This window comes from Hakea prostrata, chromosome 7, assembly GCF_041222555.1.
Source record: "Hakea prostrata isolate BN-2017 chromosome 7, UWA_Hpros_2, whole genome shotgun sequence".
Classification (NCBI taxonomy): domain Eukaryota; kingdom Viridiplantae; phylum Streptophyta; class Magnoliopsida; order Proteales; family Proteaceae; genus Hakea; species Hakea prostrata.
This window is the reverse complement of record NC_142606.1, coordinates 12,578,905-12,599,040: the sequence shown is the minus strand read 5'-3', so window position 1 is coordinate 12,599,040 and position 20,136 is coordinate 12,578,905. Positions and strand designations below refer to the sequence as shown.

At 38.0% G+C, this 20,136-nt stretch overlaps 1 protein-coding gene across 3 annotated transcripts in view; it reads left to right on the top strand.

Moving 5' to 3' along the window:
* PIR121 (transcription activator) overlaps window positions 1–20,136 on the top strand; it is a 68,728-nt gene that overhangs the window by 3,562 nt on the left and 45,030 nt on the right. For 2 of the 3 annotated variants that reach the window (XM_089160832.1, XM_089160833.1), the window contains exons 3-13: window positions 2,227–2,291; window positions 2,417–2,494; window positions 4,682–4,801; window positions 5,017–5,087; window positions 7,596–7,688; window positions 16,637–16,706; window positions 16,829–16,893; window positions 17,123–17,318; window positions 17,402–17,553; window positions 19,162–19,255; window positions 19,623–19,838. In XM_089160832.1, coding sequence (XP_089016958.1) covers window positions 2,227–2,291; window positions 2,417–2,494; window positions 4,682–4,801; window positions 5,017–5,087; window positions 7,596–7,688; window positions 16,637–16,706; window positions 16,829–16,893; window positions 17,123–17,318; window positions 17,402–17,553; window positions 19,162–19,255; window positions 19,623–19,838 — 1,220 coding nt within the window. Of the gene's footprint in view, window positions 1–2,226; window positions 2,292–2,416; window positions 2,495–4,681; window positions 4,802–5,016; window positions 5,088–7,595; window positions 7,689–12,186; window positions 13,361–16,636; window positions 16,707–16,828; window positions 16,894–17,122; window positions 17,319–17,401; window positions 17,554–19,161; window positions 19,256–19,622; window positions 19,839–20,136 lie in introns of those variants that run through there. The other variant, XM_089160834.1, reaches the window with a different exon arrangement.

The following is a 20,136-nucleotide window of genomic DNA, read 5'->3' as shown; positions in this document are numbered from 1 at the left end:
CAACACCACATATGCATTAAAAAAGTTCAATATCTCAGTCCAACCCACATTATAAAATGTCAAGATTGTTGAAAATCAGTCTGTGTAATGCTTGTGTGCAAGTTAATGGAGCTCCTCAATGATTACCATAAATATAACCCCTAAAGAATACACCAGTTTTAGGTGGGAAAACCCTCTTAAGGTGAAAGGGAAAAATGATAGGACCTTGTCCAAATTCTTTTTCTATAATAATAATAATCTTCTCTAGAAAATACTGGAGGTTATCAAACCATCAAGTAGAAAGCAACTATCTTGGCTACCTACTCACCTAACAACAAAGTGGATCACTAAGTAACAAGATCACTCTCAGCTTTCTTATTTTCGTAGGTCACGTAGTTGATGCTACACCACCTTACACCAAAACCCAAGTCTCTATCTTGTAGAATTGGCTTCAGAAATTTCAGAAAGAGAGAATGTTCCTTGTTATTCTACTGCATGAGGTTCCACCTCGCAGCTTTTATAGGAATTTGAGAAAGAGAACTGGAGTTGAAGTTGGAGTTGTAGTTGTGGTTTTCCAAAACCAACTCTACTTCTAATCCAAGAGGGTCCAAGAGGGTCCCCTCCATGTAAGTTCTCAACCGAGACCAAAGAGATCTTGACAGAACTTGTTAGTCTTGGTGGTGTTGGTGACTCGGTGATTTTGGCTGCTGGAAACTCTCAAACTGCCACCTTAGCTCAATTTTGTCAAAAATTTTTCTGGAGCAGCTGGAATATGATACTTGCTTTATGTAACATTTACAAAAAAAACAAATTCGATTCAAGCAAATCCAATCCATGTTAGTCTATTTTCTCCCAAATCTACTTTTTTTTCTTTTCAGAAAAATTTGTTCTGATTCTGAACATGTTTGTTGGGTGTGAAATTATATTTGTCAAAGAACTTTGTCAGATTTTTTTTTTTTAAAGATATAGGATTAATTGTGATGTTCAGAATTGATTTTTGTGTGTGTTTGTGTGTGTGTGTTTGGTAGTAAAAGGAATGGCAAACATACTTGATATATATACAGGACACCTTGCTTTAAAATGTTTATAATGTAGGTTGTATTTTACTCTTCTTTTTTTCTAAATTAATTTGAACGTTGGACTGATGTATGATATGGTTAAAAACTTCAGTATTTCTTGTATAAGTGAGACTTAAGAGAGCTTGTGATTTTATGTGAGCCATGTTAATCTTGAAGACTTTACATTATTCTGATTTCCAATGGTTATGGAATTTGTTTCACATCACAAGTATGATTTGATTGCTTTCTAATTTCTATTATGAAATATATGTACCATAGGATATTTACGTTGTTGGGTTTACAAGGTATGGTCTAAACTCTAAAGTCAGACTTGTATGTGGACTCTGATGTTACCAATTACCATTGTGTCCAAGGCCCGAATGCTTGTATATCAAGTTTTAGATCCAAACTGGATTTAAAACCCCTTGAAATGACTGAATGAGTTGGCAGGCAAAAATATTACCGAAACTCGGTTTTTGGACCATTGAGTTGGCCACTGAGATTGAGTTCTTAAGCATGGTCATTAAAAGGGGGGGGGTTTCTTTGTGTCTCATCTCTGGTAGGTGGGGTCATTGGGACTTCGGGCCTCTATATCTCCAGTTTATATAAACCCAAACTCCCACAGCTTTGTAAAATGTGCCCAGTCATCATGGCCCCATCCAACTTGACGAGGGATATCTGATAATTTGTGTTCTCAACACCAAAGAAATTGTTTATTACATTACTTGGACCTCCAGTTGAAGTCCAGTGACTAGTTCAGAGAAATCCACAGGCATTTGGTTTGATACTGAAATCCAACTGGGGAATGCACATTCTTCACAGGGAACTGGTCTTGGCTAGGCTCCTTGTTGCTCCTGAGGTAGAGTTAAGGATAAGCCCAATTTGCTCGATGGCTTACCAGGACTGCAGATTTTGTATCGGCTAGTTTCCCAGGTAGATTGTCTGAGAAGATTGCATCTGATTGCTTCTAGCTTCTGGTACTGCATTTCAAGTTCAAATAATGAGTTATTTTCAGACCACCATATTGTTTTCACTTGTCATTTGATAATTAATGTTTTTTTTTTCGGTAACTTAGAATTGTTAAATTGTATTTGGTAAGCTAAATGTGCATGTTTCTGTGTATTCTTTTTATATCTTGATTCTGTCCATCCATCATATATTGTACCTGACACAAAATTTCATTTTGTAGAGTATAGTGATGTTTCTGCTTATCGTTTGTCTCTAGTGGAGGACACTAAAGCTGTCAATCAGCTGGTAAAAGTTTATATAAGTCTGTTACATTTACTAACTGTTTTATTATAAGTAAGTTGTGATGTGTGTGTTTGATAATATTAGTTCCTGGATTCATTATTTGATAGTTTATGCTGAAATGCCTGCAGAATGCTCTTGTCCAAGAGGGGAAGGAAATGGCGTCCGTTCTCTACACTTATCGAAGTTGTGTAAAAGCACTTCCTCAGGTCAAAATCTGATTTAATTTTGAAAATTGAAGTTTAGAGTCCTCTCCTGTTTTTGTGAATAATGAACTTCGTCTTCTACTAATTGTTGATGACCTAGCTTTGTTCTCCCATCTCTTCTTTTTTTCCTTGATATACATATGTTTCCTATGGCAACATCTGTATCATCTTGTGCTAACAAAAGGTGCTACATTCATATTTGAAGTTGGTCCATACCAAGAGAATAGAACATCTTATCTTTTGAGGAAGTTCAATTGAAAAGATATAAGAAGTGAACAGGTTCTTGGCCACCTTCTCAAAGAATCTCCTTTTAAAGGTGTGGGCGTGAACCAAACGGTCCATTGGTGCTTTTACAGCTAAGTTATTCTACTAGTCACTTGTTTCTAGAGGTGAACTGGTACCTCCACTTAACAAGATATGGGGCAAACTGGTTCAGTATTCATAACTGGCAAGCTGTTAAATATAAATATTTCTTGAGCAACTAAATGTCTACTATGTGCAAGGGATGTGGAGGTGGTGACTTTTGGAGTTGTCATCTTCTTTGGGATGCTTTGGCGAGAAGGGTCAAATACTGTGGTGATATGCCCCTTTGGCTACAAGGGTTGTAGGTTTAAAGTATTGGTATCAGTTATCATATCAGGGAGGTGATTTAAGAGTTCGTATCTTATCGGAGAGGGAAATATATATATAGAATTGCTTAAGAAATGTATAGATCTTATGGAATTTCTTAGGATATATGCAAAATGCAGCTTTGAAGCAAGAACAAATATTAGTAATTTGTAATAAATATTATGTAAAAAAAGGAGTACAAGGTAAGCCGTGTGTGTCATGACAAGTGTGTTCAATAGATTATATTTAGAGAATGAAATTTCTTATGTGATCTGATACAAAACTCATGTCTAGGGGGACTGGAGAGTGTTTATATGAACACAGACAACACACACAAAATTAAAATGAAAATCGTACTTTGGTGGATTTAATCATTCAGGTTGTTTTTTTCCACTAACCTAGTGATTCATTTCACAGAAAATTGACAGCATTGCACAGCGGAGGAATGTAATCCAACCCAGCCCCTCCTGCAAAGCATCTTCAGACCCCTCAGAGAAGAGAGCAGTCCAGACAACCCCTCTTTGCAAACCTCCAGTTGGGTGGTACTTTGTGGTTTCTGTCACCCCATGTGCCACTTCCCTCTCCTTCCTTCCTTCCTTCTGCATCCCTTTTTCACCCTCCCAAGCAGGCTACTCAATCCCCTTTTGCTGGATAATCTGCCTCCACTACCTGAGTTGTAGAGGAGGAAACGAAGTCCTCCTGGTCATTGCCAAAACTCCCCAGGTTGTCAACCCCCTGAGCTTCTCTCTCCCCACTTTTCAAAATTGTTCCCTTCTGTGCCTAGGTCCCATAGTTTCATGGTATGATGCAATAGATTTATGCTACAGTTGTTGGTGGGCCCTTTTAGGATAGTTAGGAAATATAATCTAGTATATTTTGGACTAATTATTGTGAGTGGCAAAATCATGGCGTAGCCTACATTGTCTTCATCTGGCCTTGGTTGGTTCCATGTTGAATCTTCAGAATTGTACTTGAAGAGGACTCAGCTAGTTGTCAGTTTGATTTCATCATTGTGTGGATCTTTGGTGAACATCTCTTTCTCCCTGAAGGCTGTGCCTGATAAACCTCTTCGCTGATTAGCTACTCAAGGTTGGGGTGATGTTGGATTCTACATAATCTAGTCTTTATCTGATTGTGTAGGTATCAGATATGTTGTGCATCTGGTTGTTTTTTATGTGGTAATATTTTACCCTCTGCTCATGGATTCTGATGTTTTCTATTTCTTTTTGCCCCTTTATTAATGAAGGTCCTTCCTGTTGTTGCTGTCCCCATCCACCCATCAAAACCCAAAAGAAGAAAAAAATTATTCTTTTTGGTCTTACTGATGGTAAGATTATCATTTGATGGAAAGCCTTACCATAGAAAATTTTCTAGCTTTCGTGTTGATTGTTACGCAAGTTCATCATTTGCTCTTAGGATGATAGGACAAGCTAGTGAGCTACTGGCTTCTTACAAAATTCCCATGACTTTTTCTTTTATGAATATGTTGTGAGGATTTAGCTACTGCATACTTTTGAAATTTCTCATTTTTTTTTTCTTGTACATAGTTCATGTTAATGAGATCTTAAAATGATTGTGCAGCTTCCGGATTCAATGAAGCAAAGTCAGGCGGAACTGTACATGGAGACCTACCAAGTTCTTGATTTGGAGATGAGTCGCCTGCGTGAAATTCAGAGATGGCAAGCTTCGTCTGCTTCTAAAGTACATGACTTTCATTACCTTATCTCAGCCTGTTCTTCTTTTCTTTCCTTTTCAAGAATGGAATTCCATTTTGCATTTATTGACTCATTGAACCCACCCTAGTTCTCACATTTGGAGTTTATGGGAAGATGGAATTCAAGAATGTTTATATTCTTCTATCTTCCATTGTATATATTAACAGATGCATAATTTCACTTATGTCCAATCTATTACAGCTGGCAGCTGATATGCAACGATTTTCAAGGCCTGAGAGGCGCATAAATGGTCCTACCGTAACTCATCTTTGGTGCGCCTTACTTCTGTTATCACCTTTCTTTTAGGTTAATGAAACCTGGTTGACTTATTTGCATTCACATCTCATATCTGATAATGTTTATATGCAGTTTGATTAGGTTCTTGGTGCAAATGTAATGTTAAACCCTCAATTCTTTATGCTTTCACTGTGCTCATGGTTTACTCCACAAAATATTATCAGATGGACTCAATGAAAAAGGATTAACCTGGCAGATGTTCTGCATATTCCAGATTAGAAACTATGATGTACTTAAGAAATTTTCTCTTTGCTAAATGTATAAGATAGGATGTTGTTAGCAGGATGTAACATCTCAGCTGTCATTCCTTTTAACATCTCAGCTGTCATTCCTTCTTATTACATGAGATTTAGTTAAATGCTGATCTGGGTCAGTTTTGAGGCATCTTTTAAGGTTTTACATGTTAAAGAATGGGCTCAAAATTTTACACCTGCTATTAGTTTAGCAGTAGATTTCACTTTATCTCTTGAAAAAAGTATTTTGGTCTACATCCTTAATTGAGGAGGATTCTGCTGAGTTCACCTTCCACATCTTTATTTTAGGAATGTACTATAATGCTTTATATCCATGTTGGTTTCAACTTTCAACTATCGAAAACCAACCTTGCTGTAGTGTTTGCTACTGGTCCAAACCCAGATCAAGATGGAGGGTTGGTGTCAGGTTGGCAGCTGGCAGCAAAGAAAAACCGAGCCAAACCATTACGTGGATTTTACCACCTTATATTATGGTCGTTATGCTTTGGCTCTTCTTGAAAAAATATGCTATGTGCTACACCATGACCTAGGTGTACTGAAAAGCTGGCTGGGGAGAACCTGCACAGTGTCGAATCCCAGACACAGGGACAAGTAGGAAAGGTTTCTTATGCTATGGGCAACTACAGGTGAAGAAGCTGGTCCAAAAACATGGGTTTAGATTAGCTTCCTGTCAAATTGGATTTTTAATAGCTAAGAGCTTCGATTTGATAGATGTTATAAGGAGAAAAGGATTAACATATCCTGTATTCAAGAGAGTCAGAGACTAGATGGAAGGGAGAAAAAGCTCAAGAGTTGGAAGATTTTAAATTTTTGGTAGAGGGGGGAGTAGGCCTAATGGTGGATGAGGATTGAAAGAATGAGTGGAGCAGCGGATTTCAGAAGATTCGAAGTAGGATCAATCATCAATCTTGTGTTAGATATAGAATTTGTAAATATGACTAGCGCCTAAGCACCTCAAGTAGAATCATTTGAACTAGAAAATTACAATTTCGGGAACTCATAGATGGATTAGTGCAAGTTTTTTGTCAAATAAAATAAAGTATTACAAGGGGCTATCTAAATGGACATGTTTGGAAAGATTATAGAGGTTATAAAGGTGTATATGGAAGATATGGTTTGGAGAGATGAACAAGGAAGGCATCTGAATTTTAGATTTTGCTGTCACAGTTGATTTATACGTTGTAAATAGTTCTTTGAAAAGTTACTAAAAGTACACATCAATGTGCCACAAAAATTCAAAACATCAACTAAAGAAAGAGACTTCCCCATTCAACCCTAAGTCATCCTTAAACCCTAGATGACCTAAAAGTGCAGGGTATATTTGACCCTTGAAGCTGCTGCCCATTAGGAACTGTCTAAGATCGGACCTGAAATAGTGAGATCTAACCCTGATTGTACTGCTGGTTCTATTTGAGAGGAATCTGAAGACTGGCCCAGACAGTGGGTTACAATCAAAAGGACTAAGGATGTAGAGTATCTACAAGGTAGAAATTGCCAGAAATGAAGCTAAGAAGATTATGTGAAAAGTAAGCTTGAACAAACGTGAAGATTTTTATAACAATCTGAGTACAATGGAAGGCGAAAGAGCTACCTATAAAATAACTAAAATTTGGGAAAAGGAAGAGGTGAGATATTGACCGTGTTAGACGTTTTAGAAGTTGAGATGATGAAGTACTACCAAGGTAGAAGGGCATTAATAAGGGGAGCCTCCAATTTATAATCTAAGATTTGGTTGATTCAGCATATGATCCAAGGCGCATAGAGTTTTGGCTTTCAAAATGCTGATGCATTCTTTTTCAACCTAATGAGGAAAAAAGAAAAGGATGGAAGATGGTATGACTGTATGAGTTGAAATATCAAGTGTTTATTTTTTCTGGGGCATGAAATCTGTTGTTCAGTGGAAAAAGAATGATCTATCAAGCATATTCCATTTGCATGTGATGAGCCCCAGTTTGTTAAATTGTTTTGAATTTTCTCCTGTATTTATGTTTGTGATTTAACTCCTCGTTTATCCTTATGGCTAGTTACATCTAGAAAGCACTCTACTATATCTGTTTCCACTGTTGTATAAGAGGTCATCTTTCAGAATTCTGATTGAAGTGTTAAGTAGAGGAAAGCAATAGTTTTCTCTTGATAATTTTCCAGATTCTCTTTCTCGTCTATTTCAAGAATTATTGGATCCAGCATATTTGTTTATCTGAATTATGTTTTCCCCTGTATTCTGCTTAGGTCCATGTTGAGGTTGCTTGATATTTTGGTACAACTGGATCATCTTAAGAATGCAAAAGCAAGCATACCCAATGATTTTTCTTGGTATAAGAGGTATGATGACCATGTGTAGTTTAATTATGTTTCAGCTTATAGAATGGTACTTACCTTTTGAGGTTCAAGCTAGTGCAGCTGTTGAGGACCTAGGTTGCCATGCCTTGATCAAATCCAGGATTTTTTTATTTTGTGGGTGGGGAATGTGGGTTGGTCGAGGGAGTGTTGTTATTTCCTTGTATTGCTGATTGCTAGAATAATGGTGGCAAAACCCCCTGCCACTAAGAAAAATCTGAGGCTTTCCTTACATGATGGCAAAGTAATATGGATTGCATCTTCCTTGTGTATCATACTTTTATTTGTATGGGTAGTTAACCTTGTGAAGGTCTTGTAATGCGACATATTTCTATTTTTTTAATAGGTGAGTAACATTTCCTTTTTTGATAGTTGTAGTTGATAGTATTCTTTTATGGCTCTTTATTTTAGCTACCAGTGGACTTTGGGAATTTCTTCTCTCAAAAAGTCTGAATCTTAGGAGGACATTATATAGAAGCTTCTATTCTTTCTGGTAGGCTTTAACGTGGAGAGTTGATTGCTTGGACATGGCCTCAGATTCTTTATTTTGATTTTGTTATGACTTATAACTTGATTGTGTTGCTAATTTTCTTTATACTAGTAAACCTACACATGCAAATGCACATGTCGGCATCCTTTTTATTATTTTTTATTTATTACTTTTTCCAAGGAAGATTGAAGGTCAATTAATAATATCACTTAGTAAAATGAGACTATAATTAATATTAATATTATTGCAAATTTTAAAATAGGAATTTACAATTCTAGACATAATTAATGATGTCATCTTAATCAATGACTGAGGGTAATTTGGGAAGTAAGGAAATTTATAGAGAAACTTTAAGGGACATAAGAAGTGAAAATTAAAGGAATTTGGACAGACTTGGAAATTTAAGATTCATTTGATTTTGTAGAGAAGTTTAAGGGGAGATAAGTATGGGAACTCCAAGATCATTGCATTATTTATTAAATCTTCCAAGGAAGATTGAAGGTCAAGTAATAATATCACTTAATGAATCAAAATCTAAATAATATTAATATTATTGAAAATTTAATATGATAATTTACAGTTTAGAACACCTTTTTAAATGACTGAAGGGTCTAATAATTTCAATGAACAAGGGTCTTTTAGGTAAAGGAAATGTAGCCATGTTTCAAGAGTTCATGCTTTTATAATAGTTGTATGATAATTATTGAGACCTCTTATTATAAACCCTTGCAATCAAGGTTTAAAGTATCCCACGATACCATACGATACTAGCCGATACGTATCCATATTTGACCCAAGCGGTATGATATATCTTGATACGTCTCTCTATTGAAATATGCTAAAATATATTAGCCAGAGCGATACAATACTTGATACGGGATGATACGTCTCTTAAAATCACCTAACCAATACGATACTCGATACCGATACTTTAAACCTTGCTTGCAATAATTTGTATTCTCACTTAGATGAAACTTTTAAGTTCCTTCATGGTTATTTTTCTTGTAGAATTGTGAGTGAGAATGTTTGTAATACTCCTGATGAATAATAACCTTACTTTAGCTATATATATATATATATATATTTTTTTATATATTTTGGGGGGGGGGGGGTTAGGGGGATAGGTAAAGTGTTGTGTTATAGAAGATGAGAAATATAATATGCAACCCTCTAACACAAATTGGGGGAGGGGTTCCAACCAAGGAAGGCATTCTTTCCTAACTAGTATTCCATACAGAAAGAAAACCTGAGTACATCCTGGAATAAACTTGACCATCTGCATTCTTTTGAATTAGATCCTTTAGTTCATTAGATCACTAAACTTTGTGGGCTCCTGCTAGACTTTTTCTTTGGTCAAATCTCCCTGGACTTTGGGTTCACCCAGCTGTAATCCAGTCATAATAAACATTATTTTTTGCTATATGTAATTGATTATTGTTTGTGTATATGTACCAATCATGTAATCCAATAAGAGAGAAAAGGAAAAAAACTTGTTTTGGTTGAAATGAAGATTCAAACTTGTGTGTATTAAGCAGATTGAATATTTTTTTAATTTTAATTTTAAATTTTTTTTTGGGGGTTGGGGGAACCCCCACATGTGCAGGGAATATTTACATGAGAAAGAATGTATTTACCTCCTCCGTTATTTTCTCAGACATTCAGCCACCAGTCTGGAAGGCTGCAGAGCTTTCTGCAGTTAAAATTAAGCCTCTTTATGCCCAGAAGCTTTGTTAATTTTGGTGTTAGGCAGATTTAGTAGTAGATTTACATTCCATATTGAGGGTAGGTTTGTTAGGATCTTTTAAGATATGTTATTCTCTTTTGTAATATTCCCACATTGGGAATATTTCATTTGTTCTTTTTTTTTGAAGGTTATTAGTATAAATCCTTCAGATACAAGTCAGGATTTCCTCAAATCATTCAACATGGTAATCAGAGCTAAACCTGATTTGAGAAGAAGCACCAACACTCACTGCCACTGCTGTAGTGCTGTTTCCCTCTTTCCTTCCCATTGTAGGCAATTCCATCACCTAGCATCACCTTCCACCAGCACCTATAACCCTCTTAAGTGCATCACACCACCACCCTCAGCCCAGCGACAGCCACAAACCCCATTGCAAGGACTCCTACCACCTCCCTAACCTTGTGATACCTCCTAAGACTATTGCCTCTAACCTATGATTTTCCTAGGGCCATTGCTGCAGACTCTTGATCCCTCTTTGGCCTGCAATCTCCCTTAGGAGCATTGCCTACTCGGTTTCAATCCTCCTAGGGGTGTTGTAACACCCTCTCCTAGCTCCGCTACCTACTGCCTCTTCTAACTCACCCTTTTCAGACCTGCAGTAGGTCCTAGAGGGGTCACAAGAACCTTACAATCTAGGCCTATCACCTAGACCTCCTGGACCAATCGCCTCCCCTTATGAGTGCTTCTAAGGCCATCGCCCCTTACCTCCCTATGTTTTGAATGCTTTTCTTTTAAAAAATTCATCTTTTCATGCCTTGTCTGTGGTAGTGAGCACTATTCTCGTACCCAATCTCTTTTTTTCTTGTACACAATCCTTTTTATGTTCCTACGATGGCCAATACAGTCTCCGCCTCTTTTGGTGCATCTGGCATGCATGATCCTCTTGTTTCTTCTATTTCTTGGGATCACGATTTCTCTCCCTTTCAAATGACCACTTTTAAGCTAAAGGGGACCAATTATCTTTGCTGGTCTCGTTCTGTTTCTCTTGCGGTTGCTGCTCATGGTTTGATTGGATTAACATGGAAGCTCTATCAAGCCTTCTTTTTCTGGTGCGGCTCAAGATAAGTGGGAGATAGATGAGTGCTTGGTTATGGGATTTATCCTTAATTCCATTGAGCCACGTATTGCAGAGTTACCTTCTCCTTCTTGATGCTGCTACAACATGGAAGGTTGCCAAAGAGACTTATTCCAAGGTTGAGAATGATGCACAATGCTTTGAGGTTTGAAGGAAGATTCATCAGTTGCAACAAAAAGAGCTTACTTTGTCTCAGTACTACAAAACTCTTTGAGGCTATTATCAATTTTTTAACTTCTATGGCTGTTTTACTCCACCTATGTCGTGGATGTTGCTGCTTATCAGAAGTGGCAAGACAAGCTCAGAGTGTATGATTTTTCTAGTAGGGCTGAATATTGAGTATGATCAGATCCGTGCACATATTCTTTCACGGGAACCTTTTCCTTCTTTGGAGCAAGCCTATGCGATGGTTGAAATTGAGGATAGTCGTCGGACAACAATGGTACATATTCATACTCTGACAGGTCTACATTGGTGGCTGGTTTTGGAAAGTGGCAACAATAAGTCTATTATTGGTGATTCTCGCGCCCCAATGAAGTGTAAGTACTATGGAAAAGAGTGTCATACAATGGAAAAGTGTTGGAAGTTACTTGGCAGTCCCACAAATTCCTGTGGAGGAGATAGAAATGCAGAAAGAGGAGGAAATCAAGCATTTGCACATCAAGCAAATTTTGACACCCCGAGTACTCCAGCACCTCTTTCCTTTGATTAGCTTGAGCATCTTTGCCATTTAATGTCCAGACTTCGCATATCCTCTTGGGCATTGACTTCCAGTGTGAGTGTAGCCTCTGTTATTGTTCCCCCTAATTGATCCACAGTCTTCCATAGGCATTTTCGGTTGTCACAATGTCAATTCGACTTATCCCTCCTGGATAATTGACTCTGGGGCAACTAACCATATGACTGGTTTATCTTCCTTATTTCATACTTATTCCTTTGTCCCTTTGACTCAGATTGTTCGCACGACTCATGGGTCTCTTTCTCCTATCTTTGGGAAGGGATTTATTATCTGTTCACCTTCTCTTACTCTATCTTTTGTTTTGCATGTTCCTAAGTTTTTGGTTAACCTTTTGTCTATTAGTAGCCTTGCTCATGGCTTGAATTGATATCTTTTTTCCTTTCTCATTATGTGTTTCAGGATCTGGAAATGGGGCGTATGATTGGCAGTGGTAGACAGAAAGGGGGGCTTTACTTGTTAGATGGGTCTCCATCAACTTTTTGTACAACCTCTAGTTCCACTTCTCTAGCACTTTTTACCTTATTGCAGTAACGTCATCGTCTTGGCCACATTCCCTTACCAATTGTGTCTAAGTTGTTTCCTGATCTAGTTAAAAGATGTAATTTAAATGACTTTTTGTTGTGAGGCTTTTTTTTTTAAGTTAAATAGACTAGACATGCTTACCCAATTTTAGATAAATTATAGTAGTGTCCTTTTTCCGTTATTCGCTCTAATGTATGGGTTCCTTCTCGTATTGTCTCTATTTATCATCATAGATGTTTTGTTACATTCATTGATTGTTGCACTAGGATACGTGGTTCTACTTCACTAGAAATGCGATGTTTTCATGTGCTTCCTAAATTTCCATAATATGGTGGACACACAATTTGGGGCCACAGTCAAAATTCTTTGTACAATTAATGGGACTGAGTACTTGGGTGGTGGTGTGGTGCATTCCCATCTTACCTAGTTGACCATGGCATCATATACTTAACCCCCCACCTCAAAATGAGATTGCCGAATGCAAGAATGACATCTTCTCGAGGTAGCATGTTCCCTAATGTATACTATACATGTGCCTTCTTGGTTTTGGGGTCATGTAGTCCTTATTGTTGCTTATTTGATTAATCGTATGCCTTCCTAAGTTTTGGATTAACGTTGCCCCCTTGAAGTTCTTTTAGGGACAACATCCTTTACTGTTCCACCTAAGGTTTTTGGTTCAGTTGCCTTTGTTCGGAACCACCATGGTCATGGTAAGTTGGATTCACATGGGTTACGATACATTTTCTTGGGTCATCCTACTGCGTCCAAAGGTTATAAGTGTTATCATCCTGGTTCCCTTCATTTATTTGTCTTTATGAATGTTGTGTTCCAGGAACAAGTTCCTTTCTTTGCCCCTACACCTCTTCAGGGGTAGAGTCTTAATGAAGAAGTTCGGGTTTTGATTCCTCCTTTCGATATTTCTCCTGAGATTCCTAGTGATAATCTTTCTTTGGAGAATAGGGTGACCGGATAGGAACAATTGGTGGAGGATGTGTAAAGACTTATTAGAGAAAGCCACGAGAAGCCCCTTCTGTGCCAAGCTAGTTGGAAGCTTCAGCTCCTAGTCTTGAAGTACCAATTTCTCCAGGTGAGTCTATTTCTAACCCTTCTTCTAATTCTACTTTGGGCTTACCAACTGCATTAATAAAGCAGCTACAGACTTGCACCAAGCGTCCTATCTCTAATTATGTTTCATATGAGTCCCTATCCCCAGAGTTTCAAGGCTTTCTTTCCTCTTTGTCCTCTACTTTTGTTTCTAACACATGGTAGAAAGCATTATCTCACTCAAACTGGAAGGAAGTAATGGATGAGGAAATGTGAGCCTTGGAAATTAAAAAAAGACGTGGGAATTGGTATCTTTGTCTCCAGGAAAGTGGACTGTTTGGTGCAAATGAGTGTTTGTAATCAAGCACAAGGTAGTTGGGACCTTGGAAAGGTACAAGGCAAGGTTGGTGGCAGAGTTGTAGTTCACTCGAAACCCTCAGATGTTCCTGTAATTCTTCCTCTACTCTCCAAAAGTCGCCCGATTTCAGCAATTTTCGCTGTTTCGCCGGAAAATCGGCACTTCAAGACAAGTTCGATTTCGACCTCTTTTTATATCACTCATCGCCGAAGTTACCGAAAATTCGCAAAATTTTGCCAATTTTCGGAGATATGTTTTACCCTGGTTCTATTTTAGTTAAGTCTTAATTTCGTTTAGAAGTTGTTTGTTGAGTCACATATAAATGTCTGTAAGAGATTCCAATATAAGGGCTGGAATCTCGTAGTAATTTAATTCTTTTTTTAAATGTTGATAGAGTCTAGTTTGAGTTGTAATTGGATCTCATCTGTAAGGAGATCCCATTTTGAGTCAAAGTCTTTGATTTTAGGCTATAAATAGCCTCTTTCTGCATTGTAATTCTCGGATTTGAGGATTAATGAATGGATTGAGTTTGAAGAATGACTTGGTATAGTCATGGGATCCCTAAAAGGGTGACTTGCGGCTGGGTTTGAGCTTTGTTTTTGCAATTTTCAAGTTCTTCTTCTACTTCCAGCAATTGAGCAATATTCTCAGCCTTCCATTCTCAACATACAAGTAAGTTTCAGCCCCTATCCCAAACCCTAGAAGCCATTCCCCATCTCCTTCTTCTTCCCACGTTTTCAGATCCCACCCCACCTAAGACTCCCTCATTTCAGCCCCAAAACGCACCATTATACCCTCTACTGGATCGCCACACCTGCTGAACAAAGATCTAATCTCAGTTTCACCATAACAGCCCTAGTTTTGGAGTTGGAAAATTTCTGCACTTCATCTTTCTCACAGAGAAGTTGCAGAATTTTGAATTTTCCAGAATTTTCTAAAACCTACCAAACTCTCTCCCACCTTTTCCAATTCTGTCCTAGCCTACAGATTATCATTAACAGCACCTAAAACCTACAGAACCAGCAGCCTATCCCCCTTTGAAACCCTAGCCAAAACCTCAAGAAACCCTAGTTTACCCTAAAAGCTCTAATGTAGTGCTGGTTCCTTTAGAAGATCCTGAAAATCTAACCCTAAATTTCGGGGTTACATCATATATGGGATCGACTACCAGACATTTTCAGCAGTTGCCAAGATGAACACACTTCGGGCTGTCCTTTCATGTGTAGTGAATAAATGGTTGTGCCTCCAACAGTTAGATGTGAAAAATGCTTTCGTACATAGAGAACTTTAGGAGAAGGTGTGTATAGATATGCCACCTAGGTATTCTACTATTGAGGCTCATGGGAAAGTGTGCAAGTTGAAGGTGGCATTATATGGGCTGAAGCAATCTCCGAGAGCATGATTTGGGAGGTTCCATAGAGCTATGATTTCTAATGGCTACAAGCATAGTAATGCAGAGCTACACTGTTATTAATTGAGATGGTTCCCACTGCCCACACCACTATACTCCTCGTTTATGTGGATGGTATCGTGATCACTGGCAACATTGAGGATGAAATTTCATATTTGAAGATCTTTTTGGGAACTGAATTTGAGATTAAAGATATGAAAAAACTCAGATATTTCCTATGGTTGGAGTTGGCATATTCGGCCAATGGTATGTCTCTCTTTTAGAGGGAGTATACTTCGGATCTACTAGAGGAAATTGGGATGTTAGGATGTAAGCTTGCTAAAACTCCTATTGAGCCTAACCTACTCTTGAAGGTAAAAGGAGAACCGGTTGACAAGATGAGCTATCAAAAGATGGTGGGGAAATTGATCTATCTATCTCATACCAGACTAGACATCACATTTGCGGTCAGTGTTATTAGCCAGTATGCATGATCCCTATTCATCACACATGAATGTAGTGTATTGTATCTTAAGGTACTTGAAGGCCACTTCGAGAAAAGGAATTTTAATTTCAGCTCATGGACACTTGAAGATTGAGGCGTATACAGATGTAGATTGGGCAGGATTATAGAGATCTACATCTGGCATTGTATGTATGTAGGAGGTAAATTGGTTGCTTGGAGAAGCGAAAAACAGGCTGTGGTTGTGTGGTCTTGTGTCGAAGCTGAATTAGGGCAGTTGCTTAAGGCATTGTTGAGGTACTATGGGTAAAAGGGCGGCTTTAGGAGATTGCGTTAGATTTGGAGTATCCCCATATAGCTGTGTTTGGATTGTAAGTCAGCAATTAGCATGGCTCACAATCCAGTACAACATGAAAGGACCAAGCATGTGGAAATTGACGGACATTTTATCAAAGAGAAGATTGAGGCTGGACTGATTTGTATCACCTTTGTTACCTCAGACAATCAGTGGGTTAATTTGCTTACAAAGAGCTTGAGTACCAAGATTTTCAGTAATATCATTAACAAGTTGGGCATGATAAATATTTGTGCTCCAGCTTGAGGGGGAGTGTTATAAGGAAGATTTAGTAGTTGATTTACTTTCCATATTGAGGATAGATTTGTAAGGATCATTTAGGTTCTTTTATTCTCTCTTGTAATATTCCCCAATTGGGAAGATTTGATTTGTTATTTTTTTGGAAGGTTATTAGTATAAATAAAGCTCTTGCTGTGTCCTTCAGGCACAAGTCAGGATTTCCTGAAATCATTCATCAACATCTTAGAGAATTACTGTGCTATTCCAAATGTGAACTTGTATTTCTTTGCCCCCCCTTCCTTGGAAACTGTCCACCATAATCGCAATGAAACATTTAGACAACTGCTGTATGATTTCTCCCTTTGATGCTGTCCTTTAGTTGCTTAATCAGCTTAGCAGGAAGATGCTTTGAATACTGGTTGTGGTACTAGAAAATCTTTTGCATCAAACACCAAAAGTAATGACTCGTTTAGCAGCTTGAGTATCTTGTGCTTCATTATCATTTATGTCTTCAACCACTTGTCAATTTTCCAGGACTTTTACTCAAGTCAGTGTTCAGTGGCAGGATACCGATTCAATGAGGGAGGAGTTGGATGATTTGCAGGTTGTGACTTTGAGGTTTGAATGTTCTTTTTAATTATTGGGAGTGAAAGTCCAAAACTATAGTGGATGCTTATAGCTTTTCCAGTTTTGTTCTCACCAGCATCATGCCTTTTTCGTTGGCAGATTTTCTTAAGCACCAGATGGGCTATTTTATTGAACTTGCATGTTGAGATGTTCCGTGTGAATAAGTATCCTTTGTGTATACAGTTATATTTCCTTTGAAGTATAAGTATTTGAAGCATTCGTCATGGATGATGCAATTTGGTTTGACATTTCTCAGCATATATTATAGACTTCTGTTACATTCTTTACATAACAGGCCAGAGTGGAAAATGAATACAGTGGACTTTGTACATTGTTGTAGACTGGACTCTATTAAGTTTGTTATCCATCTTCTGGTCCTTAACTCAGAGATAGTGTAGAAGACATTCTTCAAGTCCTTATAGTATTTTGTGTTGAGTCTCTGGAGTTGGATTTTGCACTTCTGTTTCCAGAACGCCATCTTCTCCTACGTGTCTTGCCTGTTCTTGTTGTTCTTGCAACAACATCAGATAAAGATGGTGAATCATTATATAAAAGGGTAAAACTCAATCGGCTTATCAACATATTCAAGGTATGTTCTTTGTTAGCCTCATTGAATTCCAATACTTGTTGGTCAATGGTTTGTCTGGTTCATTTTTTCTATCAATTTTGCAGAATGATCCTGTTATTCCTGCATTCCCAGATCTTCATCTTTCGCCTGCAGCAATGTTGAAAGAACTGTCTATGTACTTCCAAAAGTTCTCAAGCCAAACTCGTCTTCTCACTCTCCCAGCACCGCATGAACTCCCAGCTCGTGAGACACAAGAATATCCTTTAGCTTCTCATGTTGTTGATCAGATGCATTTCTGGTACATTCTCTGGTTTTGTTACCTTTTTTTTTTTTTTGGTGAATTAAATAATTTATACCAAAGCCCTGAAGAGTGGAAGGGAAAAGGGGGCAGGAAGAGAGGACACACAGGAAAAAGTTGGGGGAGGGGTTTGGAAAAATAGACTCCCACTTGGCAGTCTGTTTAACTGGGCTATAAAGAAGGAGGGGGGGGATTTCTAAAACCTCGGGTAACAACAGTGTGCCTGTTCCTTGAGTTATCATCAATCTATTTAGTGCTAAAATCAGGGGAGTTGGTTTACCAAGTCAAATCAAAGGAATGAGATTTGGCAGGTCCATCTTTGGAGATTCTTTTCCATTGAAGTGTGAGAAATATCAGCCCTAAACACAAGCTTACCTGCAGTGTCACAAATGGAACAGCCTGAATAGGCCCCTACTTGACCAATGCCACTCCCTATCAATGTTAAAGGTTCTTCCACTCTGATGCCGAACAGAGCTTAAATCTATTTCCAAATGGTGGCAGAAAAGGGGCAGCTGAAAAGGTGATTGGTGTCCTCGAAACCATCCCATCACAGGATGCAGGTTGGGGAACCGGGATATGCATGGTGGTAAGCAAGGATTGGGTGGCCAAGCAAAGTTTAAGGTTTCTCCAGACTGTGCCTTATTGTTGATTTATTAGGGTATATATTCCTATTGATATTGAATAGTGTACGATAAATATTGCTACAAATAGTCTCTATTTGAAATCGGATAGGGAATAGAGTTATGAGAAAAGGAAATTTGCAACAAGGGGATGGACTTGTAGGAAAAAGAAATTTGCATGCAAAAAAGAAGGAAGATACCCCTGATTAAGTTTTAATGTTCACAGTGAAGGTAACCCCACTTTGCATGCTCATACTAACAAACAAATTAAAATATGAAGTTTAATGATTTTTTGGGTCTTGATGATCTCAAAAGTGTGACTAAGTGTGCTTTCTTTGTATTGAAAAAAGGTTAAAATGGAGATAGCAAGTTTTGATCCACTACTTGATTGTAGCTGTATCTTCTGAAGTCCTTATCTTAAGTTGATTGAATTTTTTATACGGTGCTTGGTGGTGAGATTTTGAAGTGCAGTCGTATAGGGGCACAAATAGAAGGGCGTATCCAGTGCATAAGGCTCCCACCACAACGGGGTTGGGAAGGGTCATAATGTATGCAGCCTTGCCCTTGCTTGCACAGGGTCACAGTTAGGTGCGTTTAATGTTTTGGGTCCTGTTATGAGACAGGTGACATCGGTAGCATGGAATAACGAAAATACACTTGTAGCATAATATGATGCTGGAAGATTCTTCTTTCTTTGTATGTGGAAGTTGACTTTGTACCTATTCGGTACTCCTGTCTGATTCTAATGCTCTAGATATTGCTACATGGTAATTCTGATGGAAATGAGTTTTGGGTTTCTGAGTCCTTATTACTGTGTATCGTATGTCATCGTACTAGGTAATGGCAAGTGGTCCACTTAGCTCTATACTATTGTGTATTCTGTGGCTGGAATATATTGGTTTGTATCTTGAAGAACCCATAATATTGAAGACCTTGACATGTTTACTTATCAGAGACATTATTTTATTGTCACTCACATCGGAGCTATACGTGCTGAGCATGATGATTTTGCTGTTCGTTTTGCTTCATCCATGAATCAGGTACTTTTCAAAAGATGCAAATTACCCTGCTTTAAATACCATAGAGAATCTTTCTGATTTATATATAAAGTTTCATTTTGATGTACTGAAAGATTATTAACAAGCTCAAAACTTCGGATAGCATCCCCATTTCAACCTCTACCTAACCTGAAATTGCAAGCCATGAATTTAGATGAATAATGGCATCATATACATGGGATAAGTTGCCTACATTATGAGCCCTTGCCAGAATCCATAGTGGTGGGCGCCTCGTGGTCTGGGTATATCACCCACTCCACCTACTCTCTCCTTTCCTGGTAAGTTTAAAAGTGGGTCACTGCTCAATTTTGTTTTAAGTGTGGCCTTTTTGTTTATCCTTTTTGTGCAGATTATATCACTGAAATCAACAGATGGTGTAGATGTTGAGTGGTGCAAGGAAGTGAAGGGAAATATGTATGATATGGTTGTTGAAGGTATTCAGCTTCTAAGCAAATGGAGTGGACGCATTTGGGAACAGTGTGCGTGGAAATTTTCTCGTCCCTGCAAAGATGCAATTCCTGCAGAAACTAACGAGAATTCTGCAACATTTTCTGACTATGAGAAGGTATCATAATATATTCTATTTTTATTTTCTATGTTAAGTCTTAAGCACATCTTCTGTTGTTCTTGATCAAGGGATCGACTTGGTCCAACCATCTCAAACATTAATTGAGCAATATCAAAAAAAATTTCTTAGATATATAGGCTCTTAACATGGGATTAGAATTCTTTAGAGGTGCTGAGAGTTAGCGAGTGGATATGAGTTACTTGAGGGGGAAGAGACTCCAGGTCTTATATTTTCACCTTATATTAAGAATGTTAATATACTCTGCATCTCTTCTATGAGGATTCAAGTTTTGCCT